Source organism: Nerophis ophidion, linkage group LG02 (genome assembly GCF_033978795.1).
Source record: "Nerophis ophidion isolate RoL-2023_Sa linkage group LG02, RoL_Noph_v1.0, whole genome shotgun sequence".
Taxonomy (NCBI): domain Eukaryota; kingdom Metazoa; phylum Chordata; class Actinopteri; order Syngnathiformes; family Syngnathidae; genus Nerophis; species Nerophis ophidion.
In genome coordinates, this window is record NC_084612.1 from 90854593 (window position 1) to 90877337 (window position 22745).

The 22745-nt window shown below is 42.3% G+C and overlaps 1 protein-coding gene across 6 annotated transcripts in view; it reads right to left on the minus strand.

Moving 5' to 3' along the window:
• Window positions 1-22745, minus strand: part of LOC133548231 (A-kinase anchor protein 13) — a 411300-nt gene that overhangs the window by 138040 nt on the left and 250515 nt on the right. For all 6 annotated transcript variants that reach the window (XM_061893549.1, XM_061893546.1, XM_061893547.1 and 3 more), the window contains one exon: window positions 7011-7159. In XM_061893549.1, coding sequence (XP_061749533.1) covers window positions 7011-7159 — 149 coding nt within the window. The remainder of the gene's footprint in view (window positions 1-7010; window positions 7160-22745) is intronic.

A 22745-nucleotide genomic window follows, 5' to 3' on the forward strand; every position in this document is an offset into this window, starting at 1 on the left:
GGATTACGGCCACAACAGGCGCCAACTAAGGTATGAAAATATATTGAGAAAACTGAACCCTTTTGAAAAGTTTTACCTCCGATTCTCACGGTTTGTTGAGTTAACTCTGGAGGTGTTTGCTACCTCAAGGAGTTTACATGTTGTGTTTTTTGTTCAATCCCAGAAAGACCGTGACTTTAAGTTTAATCCTGGCTTTGTAAATAAACTGAGACCACGTCTAAACTCATTGTGTTTTTGAAGCTCCAGCCTATCTTTGCCGATTGTATTGTACCATATGTCCCGGCAAGAAATCTGCCTTCAAAGGACTCCGGCTTATTAGTGATTCCCAAAGCCCAAAAAAAGTCTGCGGGCTATAGAGCGTTTTCCGTTCGGGCTCCAGTACTCTGGAATGCCCTCCCGGTAACAGTTCGAGATGCTACCTAAGTAGAAGCATTTAAGTCTCACCTTAAAACTCATCTGTATACTCTAGCCTTTAAATAGACTCCCTTTTTAGACCAGTTGATCTGCCGTTTCTTTTCTTTTTCTTCTATGTCCCACTCTCCCTTGTGGAGGGGGTCCGGTCCGATCCGGTGGCCATGTACTGCTTGCCTGTGTATCGGCTTGGGACATCCCTTCGCTTCTGATCCAGCTCCGCTTGGGATGGTTTCCTGCTGGCTCCACTGTAAACGGGACTCTCGCTGCTGTGTTGGATCCGCTTTGGACTGGACTCTCGCAGCTGTTTTGGATCCAGTATGGATTGAACTTTCACAGTATCATGTTAGACCCACTCGACATCCATTGCTTTCCTCCTCTCCAAGGTTTCTCATAGTCATCATTGTCACCGACGTCCCACTGGGTGTGAGTTTTCCTTGCCCTTATGTGGGCCTACCGAGGATGTCGTGGTGGTTTGTGCAGCCCTTTGAGACACTAGTGATTTAGGGCTATATAAGTAAACATTGATTGATTGATTGAATTAGGCATAATAAACACTTCATGTTTGTTGAGTCTCACCTTTAAACTCATTTGTATACTCTAGCCTTTAAATAGACCTCCTTTTTAGACCAGTTGATCTGCCGCTTCTTTTCTTTTTCTCCTATGTCCCGCCCTCCCTTGTGGAGGGGGTCCGGTCCGATGACCACTGGCTGTCCAGAGTCGAGACCCAGGATGGACCGCTCGCCTGTGTATCGGTTGGGGACATCTCTACGCTTGGGATGGTTTCCTGTGGACGGGACTCTCGCTGCTGTCTTGGATCCGCTTTGAACTGGACTCTCGCGGCTGTGTTGGATCCATTATGGATTGAACTTTCACAGTATCATGTTAGACCCGCTCGACATCCATTGCTTTCGGTCCCCTAGAGGGGAGGGGGTTGCCCACATTTGAGGTCCTCTCCAAGGTTTCTCATAGTCACCGACGTCCCACTGGGTGTGAGTTTTCCTTGCCCTTATGTGGGCCTGCCGAGGATGTCGTAGTGGTTTGTGCAGCCCTTTGAGACACTAGTGATTTAGGGCTATATAAGTAAACATTGATTGATTGATTGAATTAGGCATAATAAACACTTCAAGTTTCTTGAGTCTCACCTTAAAACTCATCTGTATACTCTAGCCTTTAAATACACCTCCTTTTTAGACCAGTTGATCTGCCGCTTCTTTTCTTTTTCTCCTATGTCCCCCCCTCCCTTGTGGAGGGGGTCCGGTCCGATGACCACTGGCTGTCCAGAGTCGAGACCCAGGATGGACCGCTCGCCTGTGTATTGGTTGGGGACATCTCTACGCTTGGGATGGTTTCCTGTGAACGGGACTCTCGCTGCTGTCTTGGATCCGCTTTGGACTGGAATCTCACGACTGTGTTGGATCCATTATGGATTGAACTTTCACAGTATCATGTTAGACCCGCTCGACATCCATTGCTTTCGGTCCCCTAGAGGGGGGGGGTTGCCCACATTTGAGGTCCTCTCCAAGGTTTCTCATAGTCATCATTGTCAACGACGTCCCACTGGGTGTGAGTTTTCCTTGCCCTTATGTGGGCCTACCGAGGATGTCGTAGTGGTTTGTGCAGCCCTTTGAGACACTAGTGATTTAGGGCTATATAAGTAAACATTGATTGATTGATTGAATTAGGCATAATAAACACTTCAAGTTTGTTGAGTCTCACCTTAAAACTCATTTGTATACTCTAGCCTTTAAATACACCTCCTTTTTAGACCAGTTGATCTGCCGCTTCTTTTCTTTTTCTCCTATGTCCCCCCCTCCCTTGTGGAGGGGGTCCGGTCCGATGACCACTGGCTGTCCAGAGTCGAGACCCAGGATGGACCGCTCGCCTGTGTATCGGTTGGGGACATCTCTACGCTTGGGATGGTTTCCTGTGGACGGGACTCTCGCTGCTGTCTTGGATCCGCTTTGAACTGGACTCTCGCGGCTGTGTTGGATCCATTATGGATTGAACTTTCACAGTATCATGTTAGACCCGCTCGACATCCATTGCTTTCGGTCCCCTAGAGGGGGGGGGGGGTTGCCCACATTTGAGGTCCTCTCCAAGGTTTCTCATAGTCATCATTGTCACCGACGTCCCACTGGATGTGAGTTTTCCTTGCCCTTATGTGGGCCTGCCGAGGATGTCGTAGTGGTTTGTGCAGCCCTTTGAGACACTAGTGATTTAGGGCTATATAAGTAAACATTGATTGATTGATTGATTGATTGATTGATTGAATTAGGCATAATAAACACTTCAAGTTTGTTGAGTCTCACCTTAAAACTCATTTGTATACCCTAGCCTTTAAATACACCTCCTTTTTAGACCAGTTGATCTGCCGCTTCTTTTCTTTTTCTCCTATGCCCCCCCCTCCCTTGTGGAGGGGGTCCGGTCCGATGACCACTGGCTGTCCAGAGTCGAGACCCAGGATGGACCGCTCGCCTGTGTATCGGTTGGGGACATCGCTACGCTGCTGATCCGCCTCCGCTTGAGATGGTTTCCTGTGGACGTGACTCTCGCTGCTGTCTTGGATCCGCTTTGAACTGAACTCTCGCGACTGTGTTGGAGCCACTATGGATTGAACTTTCACAGTATCATGTTAGACCCGCTCGACATCCATTGCTTTCGGTCCCCTAGAGGGGGGGGGGTTGCCCACATTTGAGGTCCTCTCCAAGGTTCTCATAGTCATCATTGTCACCGACGTCCCACTGGGTGTGAGTTTTCCTTGCCCTTATGTGGGCCTACCGAGGATGTCGTAGTGGTTTGTGCAGCCCTTTGAGACACTAGTGATTTAGGGCTATATAAGTAAACATTGATTGATTGATTGAATTAGGCATAATAAACACTTCAAGTTTGTTGAGTCTCACCTTAAAACTCATTTGTATACTCTAGCCTTTAAATAGACTCCCTTTTTAGACCAGTTGATCTGCCGCTTCTTTTCTTTTTCTCCTATGTCCCCCCCTCCCTTGTGGAGGGGGTCCGGTCCGATGACCACTGGCTGTCCAGAGTCGAGACCCAGGATGGACCGCTCGCCTGTGTATCGGTTGGGGACATCTCTACGCTGCTGATCCGCCTCCGCTTGGGATGGTTTCCTGTGGACGGGACTCTTGCTGCTGTCTTGGATCCGCTTTGAACTGAACTCTCGCGGCTGTGTTGGATCCACTATGGATTGAACTTTCACAGTATCATGTTAGACCTGCTCGACATCCGTTGCTTTCGGTCCCCTAGAGGGGGGGGGGGGTTGCCCACATCTGAGGTCCTCTCCAAGGTTTCTCATAGTCAGCATTGTCACCGACGTCCCACTGGATGTGAGTTTTCCTTGCCCTTATGTGGGCCTGCCGAGGATGTCGTAGTGGTTTGTGCAGCCCTTTGAGACACTAGTGATTTAGGGCTATATAAGTAAACATTGATTGATTGATTGAATTAGGCATAATAAACACTTCAAGTTTGTTGAGTCTCACCTTAAAACTCATTTGTATACTCTAGCCTTTAAATACACCTCCTTTTTAGACCAGTTGATCTGCCGCTTCTTTTCTTTTTCTCCTATGTCCCCCCCTCTCTTGTGGTCCGATGACCACTGGCTGTCCAGAGTCGAGACCCAGGATGGACCGCTCGCCTGTGTATCGGTTGGGGACATCTCTACGCTGCTGATACGCCTCCGCTTGGGATGGTTTCCTGTGGACGGGACTCTCGCTGCTGTGTTGGATCCGCTTTGAACTGAACTCTCGCGGCTGTGTTGGATCCACTATGGATTGAACTTTCACAGTATCATGTTAGACCCGCTCGACATCCATTGCTTTCCTCCTCTCCAAGGTTCTCATAGTCATCATTGTCACCGACGTCCCACTGGGTGTGAGTTTTTCCTTGCCCTTATGTGGGCCTACCGAGGATGTCGTAGTGGTTTGTGCAGCCCTTTGAGACACTAGTGATTTAGGGCTATATAAGTAAACATTGATTGATTGATTGATTGAATTAGGCATAATAATGTGTTCATTCCACCACTGTAGATATCGGCATCGGTAATTAAGAGTTGGACAATATCGGATATCAGCACAAACCTACAAGAATAAGGACGGGGAAAAACAGCTCCTTCATGTATTACCCATGAGCCTCGTGGAGGAGCTGCAGGGCAAACAAGCCGAGAGGTAAAAGTCGTCGTTAGCGCTGGAAGGTTTATTTAGCATCTGCCAGTGAAACTATCTTTGGGTTGATATTATTGATGGAATCACAGGGATCCTCTGCCAGGGAGGTTATCGCCGCCGTCGGACGACCTTGTAAGTCTGCTTTATTTGGACCTTTAAACACCGGCGCCTGTACTCAATTAAAACTCCGCAGCTAATCGCCCAATGAAAGCGTGTTATACAACGCCGGCAACCTTGGACAGTGAATGCAATGTTTGGAGCGGATGTCTGACAATGAAACTTAATTAGCTGTTGAGCTATGAAATATGCCCACTTCCAAGTAAAACCCGAATGTGATACTCTGGTGAGGAGGTGGGCTTCACCTTGATGCGCATCACAACAAGCCGGGAGGAATGTAACACGTCTTTTGAATAAAAGAAAACTTTATCTGAATAAAAAGAGCGTTGGGTTATTGATTTTTTGTTTTTGTTTTCGGAACACTTGATGTACAAGAGTGGGGTTGAACTTGCAGACCGGGGGCCGATTTCAGCTCACAGCTCATTTGTCATTGGATCCTTGGCACGTTGCAAAATGAAAATCAATTATTAAATATAAGGATTTAGCAGATATTAGCTTAAACCAGAGGTCGGTAACCCAAAACGTTGAAAGAGACAAATCGGACCAAAAATACACCTCGGTTATCCATGTGGACTGGACTCTGGCCTGTGCATCGGTTGGGGACATATCTATGCTGCTGACCTGTCTCTGCTCGGGATGATCTCCTACTGGACCCACTATGGACTGAACTCTCACTATTATGTTAGATCCACTATGGACTGGACTCTCACTATTATGTTAGATCCACTATGGACTGGACTCTCACTATTACGTTAGATCCACTATGGACTGGACTCTCACTATTATGTTAGATCCACTATGGACTGGACTCTCACTATTATGTTAGATCCACTATGGACTGGACTCTCACTATTATGTTAGATCCACTATGGACTGGACTCTCACTATTACGTTAGATCCACTATGGACTGGACTCACACTATTATGTTAGATCCACTATGGACTGGACTCTCACACTATTATGTTAGATCCACTATGGACTGGACTCTCACACTATTATGTTAGATCCACTATGGACTGGACTCTCACACTATTATGTTAGATCCACTATGGACTGGACTCTCACACTATTATGTTAGATCCACTATGGACTGGACTATAACACTATTATGTTTGATCCACTATGGACTGGACTATAACACTATTATGTTAGATCCACTAAGGACTGGACTCTCACTATTATGTTAGATCCACTATGGACTGGACTGTCACTATTATGTTAGATCCACTATGGACTGGACTCTCACTATTATGTTAGATCCACTATGGACTGGAATCTCACTATTACGTTAGATCCACTATGGACTGGACTCTCACTATTATGTTTGATCCACTATGGACTGGACTCTCACTATTATGTTAGATCCACTATGGACTGGACTCTCACAATATTATTTTAGATCCACTATGGACTGGAATCTCTCACTATTATGTTAGATCTACTATGGACTGGACTTTCACACTATTATGTTAGATCCTCTATAGACTGGACTCTCACACTATTATGTTAGATCCACTGTGGACTGGACTCTCGCACTATTATGTTAGATCCACTATGGACTGGACTCTCACTATTATGTTAGATCCACTATGGACTGGACTCTCACTATTATGTTAGATCCACTATGGACTGGAATCTCACTATTACGTTAGATCCACTATGGACTGGACTCTCACTATTATGTTTGATCCACTATGGACTGGACTCTCACTATTATGTTAGATCCACTATGGACTGGACTCTCACAATATTATTTTAGATCCACTATGGACTGGAATCTCTCACTATTATGTTAGATCTACTATGGACTGGACTTTCACACTATTATGTTAGATCCTCTATAGACTGGACTCTCACTATTATGTTAGATCCACTATGGACTGGACTCTCACTATTATGTTAGATCCACTGTGGACTGGACTCTCGCACTATTATGTTAGATCCACTATGGACTGGACTCTCACTATTATGTTAGATCCACTATGGACTGGACTCTCACTATTATGTTAGATCCACTATGGACTGGACTCTCACACTATTATATCACCCACATGGGTTGTGAGTTTTTCCTTGCCCTTCTGTGGGATCTGAACCGAAGATGTCGTAGTGGCTTGTGCAGCCCTTTGAGACACTTGTGAATTAGGGCTATATAAATAAACATTGATTGATTGATTGATTGATAATTACAACCGCGTACCATAGGGCTGAGAAACAGATCTAGCGGATTGGAGGCCATGTTTTGAAACACTTGGGATGAAACGGAATGCATGACGGACAAAAAAAAAGGCAGCCATGAGTCAAACCTTGATGAAGACGCTGTCATATGCCACCTCGGCGCTCAGCAGACTTTCCGCATCGCTGCCCGAGTCTCTGTGTGTGGCGGAGGAAAAACTGTTGCCGCTGCTGATGGTCCGACTGGACAAAGCGGGCAAGGTGGACGACTGTGAAGACCCTGAAAGACACAATGGACATTTTTCTTAATCTGCGTTTGAAATTCCTCTTGGCAATACGGCACAAAAAGGTATTGATAGTGTTGTGTAGGTGAGGCCGTCCTCGCCTACACAACACAACACAACACAATAAGCAGGTCTGTATAAAAGGAGCTGAGGGAATGTGAGAAAGGTGTGAAAAGCCTGACTGGATCAATGGTGGACTGTCTGGGTGAAGAAAAAGCAGTCAGGTGTGTGTGAGGATGAAGGGGTGAGGAAATGGAGGTTCTTGTACATGTAAGGACATGTACGGACAACTTCCTACCAGAGGAAGCAATGTCCAGCTTTCTTTAGCACAGCGTCCAGGATGACATCATCTTTGCTTTTATTTTTAATTCCACATCTTTTCTGCAAAAAGGGGAAGTTGTTCTTTGTCCCCCACGAGTCTTTTTGCAGTCCTGAAGGGAAGTGTAAGGTCATGTGTGTGGGTGCGTGTACACAAAGGGGTTTCAGCTTATATTCTCCTGGGAGCCGGCGTCCTTTACAGTGAACATTTGTTTTGGCTCCCAGAAGGGTTTTGTCGGGGAGACGAAAGGACGACAGTGGAATCTCAAAATCTGGGATTTTCAATCAGGATAACAAAGATCTGTTTTTAGCAAGTTTTGGCTCTTTGTCAGATATTAACATGTGAAGTTTGCAAATGAATCAAAACTTTTTAACTACTATACATATATAAATATAAATTATATATAATTATGGGGATAGGTTGATTGGCAACACTAAATGGTCCCTAGTGTGTGAATGTTGTCTGTCTATCTGTGTTGGCCCTGCGATGAGGTGGCGACTTGTCCAGGGTGTACCCTGCCTTCCGCCCGATTGTAGCTGAGATAGGCGCCAGCGCCCCCCGCGACCCCAAAAGGGAATAAGCGGTAGAAAATGGATGGGATGGATATATACATATACACATACATATTAGGTATATATGGACATATACATAGATACACATTGATATATAGTATATATACATATATACACACATAAATATATACAAAATATATACATACATATATAGTATACACATGTGTATGTATATACATATATATTTATACACATACATATATGCACATTGATATATAGTATATATACATATATACACATATACGTATATACATACATATATAGTATATACAAACATATACACACATACATATATATGCACATACATACAAAATATATACACATACATATTTATATTATATACATACATATACAAGCATATACACATATATAGTATATATAACTACATATATACACATTGATATATAGTATACATACATATATACACACATACATATATAGTATATATACATATACAGTATACACATATATATATGTACATACATATAAAATATATACACATACATATTCATATTATATACATACATATATAAGCATATACACATATATAGTATATATACATACATATATACACATTGATATATAGTATATACATATATACACATATACATATATATATGTATGTGTGTGTGTATGTATGTGTATATATATATATATATATATATATATATATATATACATACATACACACACACACACCGGTATACATACATATATATTATAGTATATAAACATAAATATGCACTTATATACACACACACACACACACACACACACACACACACACACACACACACACACACATATATATATACATATACACACACACACATACATATACAATATAGACACATATATGGTGTGTATTATATATATATATACACACACACACATATATATACATATATATGTATATAATGATACATATATACATACATTTATATGTACACATATATACATACATACACACCACAAGTGCAATAATTAAAGACACACAACGGAATGTAACAATACAGCTCAAAAGTTCCACGCGTTATTAAATGAAATACAGTAAGATTGTTTTTTTTTTTTTTACATTTGAATACTAACATACATTTCTTTTTACACTTATATTAAAAATGTCACTTCAAGCATTGTTGGCGACAATTTAAACCTGGAACAGCTCATTTGTTTCTATTATTTCTAATAGGGATGTTGCTGTACTGCATGTATAAATTGTTGTCCGACATGGTTTAGTGGTCCAGGACATATTATTGGCCAAGGGGATGTGGGCCTTTGGGGTCCAGGTCAGGGCGTGTCCGCATGGCGGTGCATTCCAGAGCCCTCAAGCTTCGTTTGATTAGAGCGTTAAGAACAACATTTGTTGCACTGGCACACGGCAGTTGACCTGGGCCTGAAGAGAGAGTTCATTCCAGCCTTCAGTTCCAGTCAGCTGCTGTGAGGAGGGAAGCAGGGGGGGGGGTGATGTTGGTGCAGAGGAAGGGGAGGAATAATGGAGGCGCCAATGACTGACACGTGTGAATACGCCGCAGTGGTGCATCAGGAGTGGGGCGACAACAAAGACAACAAGGACTAAGGCCTGTGGTGCAACAATGGAGGAGCTGAGAAGATGGTGTTTGGGGACAAAGGAGAGGACAGGATAGGTCTTTATTGTCATTGCACAACTCCAACAAACGCGTTCGAAATTAGACAAACAAACAGTGCACAGCAGGGGTCGGGAACCTTTTTGGCTGAGAGAGCCATGAAAGCCAAATATTTCAAAATGTATTTCCGTGAGAGCCGTATAACATTTTTCAACACTGAATACAACTAAATCCGTCCATTTTTAAGTATGACCAATATTTGTAGAGTATAATAAGTCTCTATTTCTTTTTAACAACATTGTTTTTCCAAATGCTAACCAATAGTAAATATAATACTTCTTACCATTAATGCGACATCGTGAACAGGTGCGGTAGAAAACGGATGGTTGGATTAAAATGCATGAGAAGTTTTATGATTTCCACGTTATTTTTGAAACTGTGATTACCAGCAGAATTATTCATTACTTATCGTGTTGAGCAATGTCAGCTAAGAATTATCTGAGAGCCAGGTGTAGTCATCTGGCTCCAGAGCCATGGGTTCCCTACCCCTGGTTTAAGCATTAGACACATTTTTACCTGCACTCTGCCTCCCGCTGTTTCCCACATCTACAAAGCAATTAGCTACCGACTGCCACCTACCGATATGGAAGAGTATTACACGGTTACTCGGCATAGCTCGGTTAGGAGAGTGGCCGTGCTAGCAACCTGAGGGTTCCAGGTTCGATTCCCGCTTCCGCCATTCTAGTCACTGCCGTTGCGTCCCTTGGGCAAGACACTTTACACACCTTCCCCCAGTGCCACCCACGCTGGTTTGAATGTAACTTAGACATTGGGTGTCACTTTGTAAAGAGCTTTGAGTCACTAGAGAAAAGCGCTATATAAATATAATTATCTGAGAGCCATATGTAGTCATCAAAAGAGCCACATCTGGCTCTAGAGCCATATGTAGTCATCAAAAGAGCCACATCTGGCTCTAGAGCCATAGGTTCCCTACCCCTGGTTTAAGCATTAGACACCTTTTTACCTGCACCCTGCCTCCCGCTGTTTCCCACATCTACAAAGGAATTAGCTACCGACTGCCACCTACCGATATGGAAGAGTATTACACGGTTACTCGGCATAGCTCGGTTAGGAGAGTGGCCGTGCTAGCAACCTGAGGGTTCCAGGTTTGATTCCCGCTTCCGCCATTCTAGTCACTGCCGTTGTGTCCTTGGGCAAGACACTTTTCACACCTTCCCCCAGTGCCACCCACACTGGTTTGAATGTAACTTAGACATTGGGTGTCACTTTGTAAAGCGCTTTGAGTCACTAGAGAAAAGCGCTATATAAATATAATTATCTGAGAGCCATATGTAGTCATCAAAAGAGCCACATCTGGCTCTAGAGCCATAGGTTCCCTACCCCTGGTTTAAGCATTAGACACCTTTTTACCTGCACCCTGCCTCCCGCTGTTTCCCACATCTACAAAGCAATTAGCTACCGACTGCCACCTAGCGATATGGAAGAGTATTACACGGTTACTCAGCATAGCTCGGTTAGGAGAGTGGCCGTGCTAGCAACCTGAGGGTTCCAGGTTCGATTCCCGCTTCCGCCATTCTAGTCACTGCCGTTGTGTCCTTGGGCAAGACACTTTACACACCTTACTCCAGTGCCACCCACACTGGTTTGAATGTAACTTAGATATTGGGTGTCACTTCGTAAAGCGCTTTGAGTCACTAGAGAAAAGCGCTATATAAATATAATTATCTGAGAGCCATATGTAGTCATCAAAAGAGCCACAGATTCCCTACCCCTGGTGTACAGGGTTACAGAACAGGGACGCCGATGGGCCCCTTAAAAGATGGGAAAAAGGTCAACGCTGGGGAAGGATGAATAAAAAAAAATACAATCTAGACTGGGCTCCAAAGGGGGCCCAGTCTGGAGTGGGGAAAAAACTCCATATCAACAACGTACATCTTGAGATATCTAGCAACAGAGGGGAGGGAGTGTGGGGGCCATGGTGGCAGGCCGCAGCTCTCAGGCGCTGCCACCAACTCGAGGGCGTTGGATTGGGGCTGGCGTATGTGTGTGTGTGGCGTATATTGTTTTGTGTGTGTAAGCCTGCAGTGTGGCTCTGTTCCGCGGCCTCGATGTCAAGGGATGTGAAAGCAACTAAAGAACCGTTATTAAATAATATTGAAGATCTGGCCTTGAGGCGAGGAGGCCAAGCGTGGAGCTAAAGTGATTTTTTGTTCGTAAAAAGTGGCCACAAGTATATATTTATATTGTCTACTCTCTAAACCAGGGGTGCACACACTTCTTCTGCGGGCGAGCTACTTTTCAATTGATCAAGTCGATCAATTGTATATATATTTGTGCATATATAATTATATATATATATATACATATATATATATATATATATATATATATATATATATACATATATATATATATGTATATTTCCCCAAAGGCAACACCCTAAGAAAAATATTCAACAAGAACAACATTAATTTGAGCTACAGCTGTATGAATAACATGCAACAAATCATTTCAAACCACAACAAAGCAATTGCAAAAGGACTGCCTACCCCCAGACTAAACGACTCTGAAACCAATAATGAATGTAACTGTCGCAAGAAACCTGATTGCCCTCTCAACGGAGGGTGCTTACAGACATCAGTCGTTTACCAAGCAAAGGTAATACGCAAGGACATTAACACATCCGACACGTACGTAGGATTAACCGAAGGAGCGTTCAAAACAAGATGGAATAATCACAACGCCTCCTTTAGAAACCAGACTTTGCGGAATTCTACAGAACTCAGCAAACACATTTGGAACCTCAAAGACAATAATGTTGAATATTCAATAACATGGCAAATTCTTGCATCCAGCACACCTTACAACAGTCGTAATAAAAGATGTCTTGATTGGATTATCCAGAGAATAGTGCTCGATACCGTGGTAGAGCGCAATATGTAGGTGTGGGAAAAATCACAAGACTACTTCATCTCTACAGAACTGTTTCATGAGGGGTTCCCTCAATCATCAGGAGATTGTTTTTTTTTTTTTGATTGATGACTGACTATATATATATATATATATATATATATATATATATATACATATACATATATATATATATATATATATATATATATACATATATAGTCATAGTCATCATCGTCACGGTCACCGACGTCCCATTGGGTTGTGAGTTTTTCTTTGCCCTTATGTAGGCTCTGTACCGAGAATGTCGTTGTGGTTTGTGGAGCCCTTTGAGACACTTGTGATTTAGGGCTATATAAATAAACTTTGATTGATTGATGATATATATATATACATATATGTATGTATACAGTACATATTATCTATATATATATATATATATATATATATATATATATATATATATATATATATATATATATGTGTGTACGTATGTATTAAAGGTACATCAATAATCATAGCTCCTGAATCATAATCGAATCGTGAGGTGCCCAAAGAGTGCCACCACTACCCATAAAACTACCGGAGCCAAAATACTTGTCCTCTTCCAACTTTATCTTCTGAGCGCAAAAATTCGGTTCACAAAATGTCGATTTTGAAAGCACAAAGTCCTCGGAAAAAAAACGCTAACGTGGGTGTTTTGTTCAGCCAGCTTAGAGTATATTGATGTTAACTAGTTTGCTTTAACATCTTTAATGCATAAAATGTCACAAAAATTGCACCCCTCCTTTATGTCTTAACAATTACCCTTCCTGTGTTTGGCAGGTTATCATTTTCTAATAAGTAGTCAAGTTGATGACTAAGGTTTGCATGTTTTAACAAAATAAAAGATAAAATAATTACAAATCTACATCTTAATCTTTGAAAGGTTAAACAATTTAAAAATGGAATGACATATGTAAGGTTTACTTGTTTGAATTGTAATATACTCATTTATTTCCACACTAGTGACATTTTTTGCCGTTATGGTCGAATGTGTGAGTTCTCAGAGCTCTTCATGTAGCGCTCTAATCTGCGTATCATGTCCGTGTCTGAGCGACCGACGCCTCCCGACGTCCACATAGCAAAAACACGGCAGACATGAAAAAGACGCTGGCCTTTGACCGCCGGCTTGACCTTTGATAGTCCAATGAATGTGGAATCGCAATTGCAAGTGTGTGTGTGTGTGTGTGTGTGTGTGTGTGTCTCCACCCTCTCACACCTGTCCACTAAAACTAGCAGGGGACTGCAAGTTTTGACAGCTGTCTCACTCACTCTCTTACACACACACGCGCACACACACACACACACACACACACACACACACACACACACACACACACACACACACACACACACACACACACACACACACACACACAAACACTGGTTATCATTTGGAATAGGGACCAAGTTGTTGTTTAGAACTTGTGGGGACCACCCTTTCTAGAGGTTGTGGAGGCATTAAAAAACTTAAGTAAAGTGGCCACAGCCCAGTTAGCTCATACACGTCTTTAAATCTCTGGATTGATGAAGTAATGTGTTGATCATTCTTCCTGGGGACCCTGGGGGAAAAGAGTTACCGTATTTCCTTGAATTTCCAGCGGGTATATAGTATGCACCTGTCTAGAATTACTGCCGGGTCAAACTCGTTTCGCAAAATAATTAGCACATGCTTAGCATTACCGCCGGGTCAAAGTCGTTTCGCAAAATATTATTTTTATTAGCGCATGTTTAGAATTTCCCCTGGGTCAAACTCGTCACGTCACGAGTGACACTTCCCCTGTCATCATTTTCAAAGTGGAGGAGGCTGATTTCAATAATTTGAAATCGCATAAAGGAAAGAAGATTAAGACGGCGTGGCGCAGTGGGGAGAGTGGCCGTGCGCAACCCGAGGGTCCCTGGTTCAAATCCCACCTAGTACCAACCTCGTCACGTCCGTTGTGTCCTGAGCAAGACACTTCACCCTTGCTCCTGATGGGTGCTGGTTGGCGCCTTGCATGGCAGCTCCCTCCATCAGTGTGTGAATGTGTGTGTGAATGGGTAAATGTGGAAGTAGTGTCAAAGCGCTTTGAGTACCTTGAAGGTAGAAAAGCGCTATACAAGTACAACCCATTTATCATTTATCATTTAGCTGTTCAGTAGGATTTAAGCTCCAAGCTATTGAATATGCTAAAAAGAACAGTAAGCAGCTATGTTTTATTAATATACCGTAGCTGCGTGTGTCAAAATTGAGTCTTTAAATGACTTTAGCCTCCTGGTGGTAGAAGGCGGTAGTGATCCTTCTTGCGACTACTCGGCTGCAGAAGAAGTGACAACAAGCAGCAAGAGTGAGCAGCGTGTGTTTATTTTTTCCTCTCGCTTGCACTTTTAACACGGAGGATTACATATCTAAAATAAAACATTTTTCTAAACTGGACTTTCAATCGAAGCAGGAGGTAATAAAGGAAGATCTCCATCGAGACAGAGAGACTTTTAAAACTGAAGAAAGATAAGGAAGACTTCTATAAACAAGTTATCGATGCTTTTGATCAGAAGGAGCTGACATGGGCTTTATTTATAAGTAAAGGTAAGACCATAATAATGTTTTTGTTATTAAATGTGCTTTTCATGATGGTATCCTTACATCACACTCAAATTTTTAAGCGCAGGCCTAAATTTATTGCATGCCTTTGGTAAGTGTCGGAGTGAGAAGAGGTTTTAAAATAATTAGCGCATGCCTGCCTTTACCGCATGCCTTTGGTAAGTGCCGGGGTGAGGAAATGTTTTAAATTAATTAGCGCCCCGGCGGCAATTCAAGGAAATACGGTAATATGGCTCATGGGGACCAAATTTAAATAATTTTGCATAATTCACACAAATTTGTATGTGACTACTAAGGACCATTAAAAACAAAAAAAAAAGTTCAAAGTAAATATGACATGATCCTCAGAATACAGCACTACAGCTGCTCTCCCGTCCAAAGGCAAAACCTAGTAACTCTCTTCTCGCTGATTTGGAGAAAACAAAGGAAAACCAATCTATCTTGATGCTGTCTTACAAAGATCTACAAAGTCGTCAAAGGTATAGATGTTTTCTTGAGCTTTCATTTTCTTGCCGATTGAGCCATGGATTGAATCTGCTCTCATGAACGTGTGCCCTTTCTCCAGATATTTTATCACAATCTCGGGTGGGCCCCATTCTGTGTTTGCACATTGGGCAAGAAGCCGTGTACAGCGTGCAGTTTTTATTTTGACCTCCACAGTTATCTGTGGAGGTGTAATTATGCGATTAAAGCAGACTACTTATAACTGGGATCGGGCTTGCTGGTTGACGTAGAGAAACATGTTCGCTTGACCGCTCTGTGTTAAATCTTCACAACAAACAAAGAAACACCGGCTGTGTTTCCGTGTTAAAGGCAGCTGCAATACATCGCTTCCCACCTACATCTTTCTTCTTTGACGTCTCCATTATTAATTGAACAAATTGCAAAAGATTCAGCAACACAGATGTCCAGAATACTGTGTAATTATGCGATTAAAGCAGACTACTTATAGCTGGGATCGGGCTGGAAAAAAATGTCCGCTACAATCCGAGACGTCACGCGTATACGTCATCATACCGACGTTTTCAACAGGATACCTCGCGCGAAATTTAAAATTGCAATTTAGTAAACTAAAAAGGCCGTATTGGCATGTGTTGCGATGTTAATATTTCATCATTGATATATAAACTATCAGACTGCGTGGTGGCTAGTAGTGGCTTTCAGTAGGCCTTTAACAACAATGAATAGAAAAAAAGGGAGGCAAGGATTGGACATGACCGGGTGTTGATTACCAGGATGCAACCTGATTTACAAGAGTGGCGGATCACAGCGACGTCCCGGGTTGTGGAGCTTCTCACATCCACACATTGTTTACAATCATAGCCTCAAGCAGCAAGAGCTATTCGGACCGAGAAAGCGACAATTTCCCCATTAATTTGAGCTAGGATGAAAGATTCGTGGATGAGGAAAGTTAGAAGGAAGCACAAAAATAATTTAAAAAAAGAAAAGGCGACGGCTCCAGTGGGACCGTTTTAGGTGTAATTAGACACATTTACCAGGATAATTCTGGAAGACCCCTTAACAGCTTATTGGTTTACTAGTGTTTTAGTGAGATTGTAAAGTCATACCTGAAAGTCGGATGGCTGCGGTGAAAGCTGAGGAGCCAAGATCACAGCTGCCTTTTTGAGCTGCAGGAGGAGGTTGCGTAATCCACTAACGTCTCCGGTAAGAGACGACTTAATATCACAATTCTTCCATCCAAAAACTTGCTGGTTGACGTAGAGAAACATGTTCGCTTGACCGCTCTGTGTTAAATCTTCACAACAAACAAAGAAACACCGGATGTGTTTCGGTGCTAAAGGCAGCTGCAATCCACCGCTTTCCACCAACAGCATTCTTCTTTGACGTCTCCATTATTAATTATACAAATTGCAAAAGATTCAGCAACACAGATGTCCAGAATACTGTAATTATGCGATTAAAGCAGACTACTTATAGATGGGATCGGGCTGGAAAAAAATGTCCGCTACAATCCGAGACATCACGCGCATGCGTCATCATACCGACGTTTTCAACAGGATACCTCGCGCGAAATTTAAAATTGCAATTTAGTAATCTAAAAAGGCCATATAGGCATGTGTTGCGATGTTAATATTTCATCATTGATATATAAACTATCAGACTGCGTGGTCGCTAGTAGTGGCTTTCAGTAGGACTTTAACAACAATGAATAGAAAAAAAGGGAGGCAAGGATTGGACATGACCGGGTGTTGATTACCAGGATGCAACCTGATTTACAAGAGTGGCGGATCACAGCGACGTCACGGGTTGTGGAGCTTCTCACATCCACACATTGTTTCCAATCATAGCCTCAAGCAGCAAGAGCTATTCGGACCGAGAAAGCGACAATTTCCCCATTAATTTGAGCGAGGATGAAAGATTCGTGGATGAGGAAAGTTAGAAGGAAGCACAAAAATAATTAAAAAAAAGAAAAGGCGACGGCTCCAGTGGGACCGTTTTAGGTGTAATTAGACACATTTACCAGGATAATTCTGGAAGATCCCTTAACAGCTTATTGGTTTACTAGTGTTTTAGTGAGATTGTAAAGTCATACCTGAAAGTCGGATGGCTGCGGTGAAAGCTGAGGAGCCAAGATCACAGCTGCCTTTTTGAGCTGCAGGAGGAGGTTGCGTAATCCACTAACGTCTCCGGTAAGAGACGACTTAATATCACAATTCTCCCATCCAAAAACTTGCTGGTTGACGTAGAGAAACATGTTCGCTTGACCGCTCTGTGTTAAATCTTCACAACAAACAAAGAAACACCGGATGTGTTTCGGTGCTAAAGGCAGCTGCAATCCATCAACAGCATTCTTCTTTGACGTCTCCATTATTAATTATACAAATTGCAAAAGATTCAGCAACACAGATGTCCAGAATACTGTAATTATGCGATTAAAGCAGACTACTTATAGCTGGGATCGGGCTGGAAAAAAATGTCCGCTACAATCCGAGACGTCACGCGTATACGTCATCATACCGACGTTTTCAACAGGATACCTCGCGCGAAATTTAAAATTGCAATTTAGTAATCTAAAAAGGCCGTATAGGCATGTGTTGCGATGTTAATATTTCATCATTGATATATAAACTATCAGACTGCGTGGTGGCTAGTAGTGGCTTTCAGTAGGCCTTTAACAACAATGAATAGAAAAAAGGGAGGCAAGGATTGGACATGACCGGGTGTTGATTACCAGGATGCAACCTGATTTACAAGAGTGGCGGATCACAGCGACGTCACGGGTTGTGGAGCTCCTCACATCCACACATTGTTTCCAATCATAGCCTCAAGCAGCAAGAGCTATTCGGACCGAGAAAGCGACAATTTCCCCATTAATTTGAGCGAGGATGAAAGATTTGTGGATGAGGAAAGTTAGAAGGAAGCACAAAAATAATTAAAAAAAAGAAAAGGCGACGGCTCCAGTGGGACCGTTTTAGGTGTAATTAGACACATTTACCAGGATAATTCTGGAAGATCCCTTAACAGCTTATTGGTTTACTAGTGTTTTAGTGAGATTGTAAAGTCATACCTGAAAGTCGGATGGCTGCGGTGAAAGCTGAGGAGCCAAGATCACAGCTGCCTTTTTGAGCTGCAGGAGGAGGTTGCGTAATCCACTAACGTCTCCGGTAAGAGATGACTTAATATCACAATTTTCCCATCCAAAAACTTGCTGGTTGACGTAGAGAAACATGTTCGCTTGACCGCTCTGTGTTAAATCTTCACAACAAACAAAGAAAGACCGGCTGTGTTTCGGTGCTAAAGGCAGCTGCAATCCATCAACAGCATTCTTCTTTAACGTCTCCATTATTAATTATACAAATTGCAAAAGATTCAGCAACAGAGATGTCCAGAATACTGTAATTATGCGATTAAAGCAGACTACTTATAGATGGGATCGGGCTGGAAAAAAATGTCCGCTACAATCCGAGACATCACGCGCATGCGTCATCATACCGACGTTTTCAACAGGATACCTCGCGCGAAATTTAAAATTGCAATTTAGTGATCCAAAAAGGCCGTAGTGGCATGTGTTGCAATGTTAATATTTCATCATTGATATATAAACTATCAGACTGCGTGGTGGCTAGTAGTGGCTTTCAGTAGGCCTTTAACAACAATGAATAGAAAAAAGGGAGGCAAGGATTGGACATGACCGGGTGTTGATTACCAGGATGCAACCTGATTTACAAGAGTGGCGGATCACAGCGACCTCATCTCTCTCGCTATGTGCTGCACATGATTGTAAAAAAAAAAAAAAAGGGTGCCAAGCAGGGGAAGAGAAATGTGCATGCTCGGGAGTGAAAAATGAATTTCCAATGAGATATGATACCAACAAATCATCTGGTCGGAGGGAATAAATGTGGCGGGAAATAACAGGCGAGATAAAGCGCCTCCCTATCGCACCGCACTCTTCCCTGCACATTTTCTTACCCTCCAAGTCGCTACCGTAAGTGTTTTCCTACCAACAGACATGGATTGCAGATAAAGCCTTCATTTATTTCCCCACCGTCTGCCCGTCTTTAGCTCCCCCCAGCGGTTATCCTCACGGGACATTAAAAGTTCAATTTGGGCGACAACAGAGCAAAAAAAAAAAAAAAATCTCGAAAACAGAAGACAGGAGTTTAAAGGCTAGAGGTGCACTTTGCCTCAGCGACGTACGTAAACTTCATTAGCGCCGCGTGTTGAGCTGAGCCGATATATGTTGACGCCACTTTGTACGTCACATCCTGTTTACATCACATCCTGTACACAACATTTTGAAGCGAAGACTATTTACATTGTAAATTGTCACTGAAGGCATCATACATGTATACATACAAACACACATATTTATATACACATACATATGTATACGTATATGTGTATACATATATACATATATACATACTTACACATATTTACATACCTGTATACATACAAACACACATTTATATACACACATATGTATACGTAGATATGTATACATATATACATATATGTATATATATATACATACATATGTGTACATATGTATGTATATATATATATATATGTATACACATGTGTATATATATGTATGCATATATATACATATATATATATATACATACACACACACACACACACACACACATACATGTATATATATATATATATATATATATATATTTCTAAATATATATACAGACATATGTACATATATATATATATATATATATATGTATGCATATATATATATACACGCACGCACACGCGCGCACACACACACACACACACACACACACACACACACACACACACACACAAACACACACACACACACACACACACTTTCTTTACATGCTTTTGGTCCCTGGCCAAATGTTTTCAGCCCAATGCGTCCCCCAAGTCAAAAAGTTTCAACACCCCTGTGCTACAAAAACGCGTACTTTACCAAAAAGGATGCGCATACTGTTAACAAGACACGGATCAAGGGTGAAGACTGAGGTCTGGAACCTGAACTGGACTTGGTTGCCCGCACATTTTCTACAGGTTTGCCCAACATAGCTCCACTTTTCAACCTCTGCATCATTACTGTGCTTAAATAGCAGCAGCTCTATTGTCTAATGAGAAGGATGAAGACTCCTCCACTGTTGCACACGCCAAAGTCGGCTCCGGGGCAGCGGCTAATGGGGACCCTTGCAAGTAAACATGATGAACAAGTCAATGGGAGGGCATTCAATTAAGCCCCATTTATCAGCCGCCGCTGCCATGCAAGGTGCGAGAGTTCAACGGGGGATATTCTGAGGTCATTGTTCGCTATTCAGCAATTTTCAGCACGCTCTGGCTAAAAATAAGAGCTGATTGCTTGACCGAAGAGAGTGAGGAGGATGCTGACAAGACTTTCAATGGATTAATAACGACTGCAGCACTTTAGCGTGCTTCCATCTGACAGCGCTGCTCTTTATGCCTTATCGGATCTACTCCGCCGTCTGTTGTCCAGGGCACATAAAAGGCAGTTTGCTCCCCAGCCTGATGCAGCTCATCGATCAGATGTTTTGTGCCGCTTTTTGGTCGTTGTTTTTTTACCCCTCCGAAGATAATGGTCCCTCTCCAGGGCGTCATGGCTTTGTCAAACAATCTTTGTTGTTGCTGCCTAAGAAACACGGTTTACACTCTGGATCAGGCCTGGGCAATTGTTTTGACTCGGGGGCCACATTTAGAGAAATAAAAAGTGTCCGGGGGCCGGTATATCTATTTTTGGGAACACTAATTACAAAACCTCACAATAATGTTTGATTGAATGCTAAAAAGTTATTACAGATGTAATACATAAGGGAATTTAACAATTTTGTATGAAGGATAAAACACTGAATATTGACAAAATATGAAGGTCACACCCCCTTTTGATCGACACATTTTACAACCGAGTGAAACGCGACAAAAATACAAGAAACGGTAAAATATGAACGCGAAGGGTACTAAATAAACCCACTTACAAACCCTGTTTCCATATGAGTTGGGAAATTGTAGTAGATCCTTTTCAACCCATATTCAGTTGAATGCACTACAAAGACAAGATATTTGATGTTCGAAGTCATTTTTGCAAATAATAATTAACTTAGAATTTCATGGCTGCAACACGTGCCAAAGTAGTTGGGAAAGGGCATGTTCACCACTGTGTTACATCACCTTTTCTTTTAACAACACTCAATAAACGTTTGGGAACTGAGGAAACTAATTGTTGAAGCTTCGAAAGTGGAATTATTTCCATTTCTCGTTTTATGTAGAGCTTCAGTCGTTCAACAGTCCGGGGTCTCCGCTGTCGTATTTTACGCTTCACAATGCGTCACACATTTTCCATGGGAGACATGTCTGAACTACAGGCGGGCCAGGAAAGTACCCGCACTCTTTTTTTTACGAAGCCACGCTGTTGTAACACATGCTGAATGTGGCTTGGCATTGTCTTGCTGAAATAAGCAGGGGCGTCCATGAAAAAGACGGCGCTTAGATGGCAGCATATTTTGTTCCAAAACCTGTATGTACCTTTCAGCATTAATGGTGCCTTGACAGATGTGTAAGTTACCCATGCCTTGGGCACTAATGCACCCCCATACACTCACAGATGCTGGCTTTTGACCTTTGCATCGATAACAGTCTGGATGGTTCGCTTTCCCTTTGGTCCGGATGACTGGATGTGGAATATTTCCAAAAACAATTTGAAATGTGGACTCGTCAAATCACAGAACACTTTTCCACTTTGCATCAATCCATCTTAGATGATCTCGGGCCCAAAGAAGCCGGCGGCGTTTCTGGATGTTGTTGATAAATGGCTTTCGCTTTGCATAGTAGAGCTTTAACTTGCACTTACAGATGTAGCGACGAACTGTATTTAGTGACAGTGGTTTTCTGAAGTGTTCCTGTACCCATGTGGCGATATCCTTTAAAGATTGATGTCAGTTTTTGATACGGTCATTCAATGTTGGTTTCCGGCCATGCCGCTTACGTGGAGTGATTTCTCCAAATTCTCTGAACCTTTTGATGATATTATGGAGCGTAGATGTTGAAATCCCTAAATTTCTTGCAATTGCACTT